The sequence below is a fragment of the Propithecus coquereli genome, unplaced genomic scaffold (genome assembly GCF_000956105.1).
Source record: "Propithecus coquereli isolate 6110/MARCELLA unplaced genomic scaffold, Pcoq_1.0 Scaffold172, whole genome shotgun sequence".
Classification (NCBI taxonomy): Eukaryota; Metazoa; Chordata; class Mammalia; order Primates; family Indriidae; genus Propithecus; species Propithecus coquereli.
In genome coordinates, this window is record NW_012141858.1 from 2,656,800 (window position 1) to 2,664,967 (window position 8,168).

Genomic DNA, 8,168 nt, shown 5'->3' on the forward strand with positions numbered 1-8,168 from the left:
CTTGAGGCCAGGAGTTCCAGACTAGCCTCAGTAGCAGAGCAAGACCTTGTCTCTACAAAAAATAGATGATGACATTGAAAGCACTGATGTAGCTGAACTCAGCTTCCAGGATGCCCGCAGTTGCTCCTCAAAGGTCCTCATGTCAATTCCCAGCATCTACTTGGCATCACCCACTCTAAGGTTCCCCATGCTGGCTTCCCTAGGTGCCCCAGGGAAAGCGTCCTGTCCCTTTAGGCCTACAGTGCCAGAGCAGCCAAAGAAATGGTTCAGTGAAGAGCAATGACTTCACCAACAACTCATCTTCATTGATGGGATACCAGGATTAGCAGAACCAAAGTCTAGACACTGTGAGAAACATGTCCTTCCAGGCACCCTCCCCAGCCAACAGCCAAACAGAAAGCATCAAGTCAAAGTTTCCCAATGCTAGGGGCAAAGCTGAGACCTCCAAGAGCAGCTGCACTGAGATGGGATGCCGGAGCGGTCTCCCATCAACATTTATCCAAACCCAGCCAACCTATGTCAATGCCGAAGGTCCTAGCACATTTTTAGGACCCTCAATCATGTCCCATGGCATGACACCTTTTTTAGTGGCCAGCCTCCCTGACAGGCCAAGCAACATGGCTGTACATGGTGTGGGAAGAACTCTTCAGATTCACAAGCAGGCTCACACTGGACAGGGGCTTTTTGTTTGCAACACGTGGGCACACTTTTACCACCAAAGGCAGCTTGAAGGCCCACTGGACGGCACACAAGACAAACAATACTCAGCATGCCGTGGAAGGAGCCCGCCATTGATAACACCATGGCTCTGTTAGGTACAGATGGAAATCTTGGCCCCTTTGGTGAACGTGGCCCCTGTCATGTGGAACCAATACACTGGCATGCTCAGGGGTGGTTTGGCTCTGAAAACCAAAGAAATCTCTGTGCTCCAGAGCAGCTGTGTTCCCACCCTCCTAGTTTCCCGGGGGACCAACTTCGTTGTGAATAATGCCACTGTGTCCAAGATGGATGGCTGCCAATCATGTATCAGTGGTGATGTGGAAAAATCAAACGTTATTGACAGTGTTCTCAAACACCAGTTCCCTCACTTCCTTGAAGAAAACAATACTGCAGTCAGCTAATCTAAAGGGGAATATGCATGGAGGGAGAAGAACAGAGTGAAATCTCTAGATTCTGTGTTTTTGTGGGTTTTTTTTTTTCTTTTTTTTCCTTTTTAAAGAATTCATCTCTTCTGTTTTCTTTTTTCTTACTGATATGCAAATGATGTTTACAATTCAGGCAGCCCTACAATGGCAGTTGTCGCTATTCTGCTCTGCAAAAAAGAAAAAAATTCATACCAAAATAAATACAGACCAGAATTTTTTTTTAAAGTTTAGAAACAAGCAAGTCTTGAAAGTAACTTTGTTACTTTCATAGAAACTTTGTATAACTTGGACTATTTCCAACGACTGCCACCTATCTATTGAACCACAGTGGAAAAGAAAACTACTTAGCCCTAATTGGAAAGGAGAGTTACTGTATTCTTCCATGGTAACTGTATGTGGGTAAATGGACAAGGACTGCCATCAATTTATGAACTTGTTTTGTATGCCCCAACCCTGTCCCCATCTTTTTGTTGCTTTGTTTTTTGAATGTACTTAAAAAAACAACAAAAAATTAAGGTTGTAGAATTACAAAATTCTTTCAACTTTAGAACCTTAAATAGGATGCCCTCCTAAGGACTTATTTTAGTCTTTAGGGAGTCAATGTTTATGTTGCTGCTTATTTAAATACAGCTCAGTTGGAGCCCCAAGAGTGCCAATGTACTCCCCACACATCCCAGATGCCTTTGTGTCTTCCTGAACGCCAGAAGGTGTGGGCACCTGAGTGGGATATCTCAGGTGATTTAATTCGGTTCACCAGTGCCTACTCTATTGAAGAATGGCATTTTCAGTCTAGAGAAGAAATTTATGGAAGGTTGTGTTTCCTATCACATTAGTGATAGGTTCACATTAGTATTTTTTAAAATACTAATTTAAAAATTTTTTCTTGGTGCAACTTATGCCAAGTAATTATGAAGACTTTTTGTTCCTGAGTATTGCCTGAAGGCTACAAAGTTGGAACAGGCAAAACCTGGATGTGAATGTTTAAAATTTATTTATTTATGAATGAGACAGGATTTCTTTATGTTACCCAGACTGGCCTGGAACTCCTGGGCTCAAGGGATCCTCCTGCCTCAGCCTCCTGAGTACCTGGGATACACTGCATCCAGCTACCTCATTTATTTTTAATTTTTGTAGCCAGAGTCTCTATTTTTCCCTTTTATGACCGCTGAAGTATTGTCAGGCCGTGTTATAAACCTAAGAATCGATGTATTGGTGGGACCAGCAGGACATCCAAGATGTTTTTGTGAGTCCTTTTTTAAATCCCATTTTGTACATGTAATAACATTGAGCAAATGATGAAATGTTGCTCTAGCAGTTTAATGAGGGAGAAAGACCCTAACTTCTGGACGAAGAAGTCTTTTCCCTCTATGTTGCAAGCCCTTATTGCAATGTGCATCAAGACTGTTACCCAAAGTTTTGTATCTCAGTCATTTCACCTGACTGTAAGATCCAAAAAATTTTTTTTGCCAAATCGTGCCTTTCCTTCCGGGGTTGTAAGAGAACACAGTAACAGTACCTGTTTACACTGTCATGTGGATGTTGTCACACACCCGTGGCTTTCTTACTGTTGAGCTAATCATGCCTTGTTAAGGTATGATCTACGGAGAAACCCTTGTAACTGTACCAGCTGCTGCTGTCTGTTGGAAAACAAAATTTTAATGTTTCTTTCCAAAAATAAAATAAATTAAAAATATGCCTTCAGTAAGTAATGCTTTCCCATTTCTGGCGAGGACTAAATTTGCTCAGCATCCATCTCATACGTAAAATTGTCCAACAGCGTCTGCACAGCCCTCTCCACAAACTTGAGAGAAGCTGCCTAGCAAGTCGGGCCAAGTGACACACAGGAAATAATCAAACATCAAGAGAGGGGTCCCAGATTGGCCCAGCCAGGTTGAGATGTTGGGTAACTAACGGGGTGGGGGACCCAGACGATGGGAATCAAGGATGCAGCGCTCCGCGCCCAGAGCCCAACGCGCCTGCGCACGGCAGAAGCGGCTCAGCCCGGGGCTCGGGGCGGAAGCGAGGGCTCCCCGAGTCACATGGTCGTGGGCGGAGATGGGGCAGGGCGCGGGACGTGGTGCCGCGTCCTCACAGGCTTAAAGGGCGGCGGCGGCGGGGCATGTGTGCGTTGCTGAGGCTGCCGCTCGCCTGGCACCCGACCCGTGCATGCCTGTCTCCGGCCACACGGTGAGGCCGGCGTCTGCGAATACGCGGCGGTGGAGGGCAAGGGCTCCCGCAGACAGGCCGGGCACCCCTCTCAGAGGCTGGACAGCCCCGGCTTCGCGGGGGTCGCAGCTCGGCAGGCGGCAGGGATCATGGCATCTCTGGCGGACCGAGTGCGGGGCAACGGGCGAATAGCCGCCGGGCTGCTGTTCAACCTGCTGGTGTCCATCTGCATCGTGTTCCTCAACAAATGGATCTATGTGCATCACGGCTTCCCCAATATGAGCCTGACCTTGGTGCATTTCGTGGTCACCTGGCTGGGCTTGTATATCTGCCAGAAACTGGATATCTTTGCCCCCAAAAGTCTGCCGCCCTCCAAGCTCCTCCTCCTGGCCCTCAGCTTCTGCGGCTTTGTGGTCTTCACCAATCTTTCTCTGCAGAACAACACCATAGGCACCTATCAGCTGGCCAAGGCCATGACCACGCCGGTGATCATAGCCATCCAGACCTTCTGCTACCAGAAGACTTTCTCCACCAGGATACAGCTCACGCTGGTGAGTAGCCCGAGCTTCCCGAGGCGCGCCTCTAACGACTCACCTCCTGGACCGCCTTTCTCCCCGGGAAATTTGAATGCTCGTTGTTTAACCTTGCGCCACCCTCGTCCCCATCGTCTTGAAATCCACAAATGAGTCATCTGTGAGCAAGTGAACGTCGAGCTTTTTGGGGGAGGGGGAAAAAGCCATCTTGGCATTCTATTGGGCTCTCAGCCCAGAAGAGTGTGCTTGTGAGAGTTTTATTAATAACTACCGTCTGGTGGAAATCTTTAAATGCTGTGATTGGTAAGGAAAGAAAGCTGTATTTAGTGGTGCAGTCCAGTATATCAGAATATCTGCAGGAGCTCAAACTGAAAAAGCAGCCCTCCTCCACCCGTGATTAACGAAAGGTTTATCATAAAATATGTCTCAGAGTATGTGTGCAGCGACATACTACAGAGATGTCTGCATGCAATAAAAGGAGACAAAAAAATTTAGCACTTAGTAACTTATAATGTTTAAGATCTTCATGCTTTTGTTGTATGTTTATGCTTATATATTGTTTAGACACTAGTTTTGGGGTCCATTTACTCATCTGTGTATTCATATGGTATTTTCTCGCAAAGTGCAAAATGCATTTACCACAAATTTAAAAAAGAATTAAATGTGAACATCTATATAGAGTTATCATATTTCACGTTTAGGAAATAGGATTAAAATTGGTTTTCTAAAATGAAAAGAAACATTTGTACAGGTTCATTGTTTCTCAGTTATACATTTATGATTAGCCTTGTTAGACACGCTAAAAGGAATACTAAATTTATGTCTCTTGAATTTAATCTGAACAACATTTACCTCTTTTTCTTTACAGATTCCTATAACTTTAGGTGTAATCCTAAATTCTTATTACGATGTGAAGTTTAATTTCCTTGGAATGATGTTTGCTGCTCTTGGTGTTTTAGTTACATCCCTTTATCAAGTGGTTGGTAATTTTTTTTTCTTTATGTGCCTTTTTAGCAGATTTCATAAATTTTGAAGCTGTATCCCAAGGTTTAGAAAATACAGTATAGAGACAATAGACTGTTGGAAAGAAAGCATAATTGCATAAATTGTCTGACTCAAGGTGAAGAGAAGAAAGGAGACAGAGAAACTTGGGTGTATGATGCTCTCCAAATCCTGTTTGTAAGTGTATAATACCCATGCTTAACAGTCTGAGTCTGGGGTGACATTATATTATTTGCTGGGAAGTCTTTACAAAATGAGTAGTAAGACTCTTTGCTTCCTAAGTTGATTGGTTATATTTATCATTTACTGTTTAATTATAGCATTGCTGTGAACGAATGAGTACATTTCCAGAAATTTGAACAGGAAAGGAAACTTCCAGATTTGTAGAATTTTTTTTTTTTTGCCTCAAAAAATACACTGCTGTTACAACTTATATTGGCTTTTAATAATTTGTCTGTATCAATAGAGTAATTTATACCAATGGGTATTTTGCTTCCTGTGCAAGCACAGCGCCTTGCCCATAGCAGGCATTCATTAAAAATTTGTTCATGGATTCACTTCATTACCATAAAATCCCAACAGATATGTTTTTGTTTCTTATACAGTGGAGAAAAAATAACTTGGTGTAGGGTACAGTGAAACAGTATTCTCTCTATACTGGAAACCTTGGTCTGGAAATTCTGGGTGTGCCTGCCTGGGGAATCAGCCAAAATGTGTAACCAATTTTACTTTTTTTTACAAACATCCACAGGTTATAAACTAAGGCATTCTTGCTGGGAATGTAGGAGTTCAGTAATAGAGCCCTAGCACCTTAAACTTTCTGGTAGGTGATCATCAGAAAGATTGTTATGAAAAAATATTGCAAATACATTTTTTAGTGGCAGAGAAGCAGTTTAAATAAAAGAAGAAAGCACCATAAGAGGGGAGAGCACCTACTCAGTCTTGTTAGTTGCTGCCATAATATTCTGTCTTTTACTACAGAGTAATCAGAGGAAGCTCAACTTTGTGCTTTAAAAAAAACTGTATTTGGGTCCACTTCAGTTTGTTTAAATTTTATTACTAAAGTAAGTGAACATTCCTATTTATATTTTTTGTTAAATGCACTTTTTTGCCTCCTGTGGGTTAAACATTTATTAAATATAGGAAGAAATTTTATTATTGAATATTAGAATTTCTTGTACTTCTTATACATAATTTCAATTCAGAGTACTCACTGTCCATGTCAATATGACTATTTTTGTTCACGTGAATCTCAAATTGCTATAGATTAGAATGAAAGGATTCTATATCCCTAGGGTAGTTATTTGAAGTAAGATTGACCAAGGAATGACTATAGACTAACTAATGGACAAAGTTTCCATTATCAGTAAATGGTAAAAGTACTATTGCAAAGTAAGTGTATTCCCCAAAAATCCCTCTGAAAGGAAGTTATATCTGTCCGTTGTATCTGAGTGTAATCTCTAAGTTATTTTTCTTATACTGCTGAGGACATTAAAAGGAGTTAAAAGTTGAGTGATCACTTATTGGCTTTAGTTGTGGCGAGATGGTTGAGTCATTCAGCAGACGTCTTTTTGCTTCCTGCTCACCCTTGAGAATACAGAGACGAAAAGCAGCTACAATCCAACATCGTAGAAGCATGTGTAGACTGCTAGTCAAAGTAGTATACGTACCTCAGGGTATGAGGAAAAGTTCTGAGGAACGCCAATGAGGAAGTCGCAGCTCTACAAGACAGGTGGCGAGGTAAGAGTTTAGGGAAAAGTTAATTTAAATCGAAGGACACACAGGAATTCCCTCAGCAATGAAATATTGCAGGTCTTTCCTTGTGTTATGTGTGAAAATATGGAGAACTCGATTTGTCTGATGAGGCTAGACTGTAGGTGCATTGTGGCTACACAAGGCTGAGGAGTGGGTGAGACCAGATGGCAGAGTCTTGAATGTCTTGCTGAGGAAGTGTGTTTTTATCCCTCAGGCACCAGGAAAGGAGTTCAGATAGGGGAATGACTTGATCATTCCCTGTGGTTGAGAAAAAGAACTGGTGGCCATGAAGGGTGGGTAGAGAGGGAAGAAAGGGTGGAGGCAGAGCAGTCAGGAGCCCATCTGAGCTTCAAGGGGAAGGGGGAGGGGCCTGGGCTAGGGCAGTGGGCGTGGACGGGGAAAGGGGCAAAGACATTCCAGAGACCTTTTGGAGGAGGCATCGGTAGGACTTGACTGAATGTGAGAGTGAGGAAAGTAAGGAGTCTGGTCCTTGGCGGAGATTATATCATTCATTATTGGAGTGACACAAGAACTTATTCGTGGAAGGAAGGCATGAGCTTGATTTTAAATAAGTTCCTGTAGATTATCCAAGTGAAGATGGCCAGGAAACTGTTGAAGCTGTGAGGTTAAGAATGCTCAGGGAAGAAGGTCAGAGCTGCACATGTTGGCAGATAGTAAGAGGTCGGTCAGGGATATTAAAGAGGAAGGCAGACATCTACCTTAACAGTAAGTGAAGGAGTGCAAACCAGAAGGCAGTTCTTCCAAGAGAAATTTGCAGGTTCTGCAGAGAAGTCCAGCAGGAAGAGGGCCACGTAGAACCCTTTGGTTTTGGCCTTTGGAGGTAATGGTGCCTTTAGGAGAGCATTAGAGGGGAGGCGGGCAAGAAGGGACAGCTGAGACCTGGGAGTCCCCTCCATGCCTGGCAGTTCTGTGGCAGAGGCACACAGCAGCCTAGTGACACGCCTGCAGGAGAGGAGGGCCAAGCGCATGCTCTCTGCATCCTTTTTGCTCACTGCCGTGCCCCTAGGAGTAGGCAGCAGAAGAATCAATTCTTTGTCCTTCGTATTCACAGAAGACTCTTAGTTATGGCTGGCAGGAGTGTGGTTCAGATTTCCTGCTCTTCTATTTTTGTCTTGGTGAATTTCTATAGACTTAGAGTTTACGTAACAGGATACCCAGACCTACAGGAACAAGAGGCGTGTAGAAGTGAGTCAGAAGCCTGGCTGTTCTTGCCAGATTTTATTCACACAGTCCTACTAATGTTTCCTCAAAGTCTCCTGTTTAGTCATATTTGTGAAGCATTTTGAGGATTGATGAGATATGAGGTTTTGAGGTGTTGTTGCTACTGAATGGTACAGTATTTTAGGGTTTGTGATTATCTAACATATTTAGGTATATTTGGTGGGGGATGGGGAATACTACCCACCAAAAATCATCTAAAGAGAGGAAAATTTCTTGTACTATTGATTGGGTTTTCTAAAGAACTGAAAAGACCATGTTCCTTTCAAGCCACACACCTTGGCAGCCACCTGGGATAACTGTTATGGTCAATCTGTGAATCTCTAAC

The 8,168-nt window shown here is 43.2% G+C and overlaps 1 protein-coding gene across 1 annotated transcript in view; it reads left to right on the forward strand.

Moving 5' to 3' along the window:
* The first annotated feature begins 3,209 nt into the window (after positions 1-3,209).
* Positions 3,210-8,168, forward strand: part of SLC35E3 (solute carrier family 35, member E3) — a 20,242-nt gene continuing 15,283 nt past the window's right edge. Inside the window, exons 1-2 of the mRNA XM_012642027.1 lie at positions 3,210-3,862; positions 4,713-4,823. Of these exons, the coding sequence (XP_012497481.1) occupies positions 3,461-3,862; positions 4,713-4,823 (513 nt within the window). The 5' untranslated portion in view covers positions 3,210-3,460. The remainder of the gene's footprint in view (positions 3,863-4,712; positions 4,824-8,168) is intronic.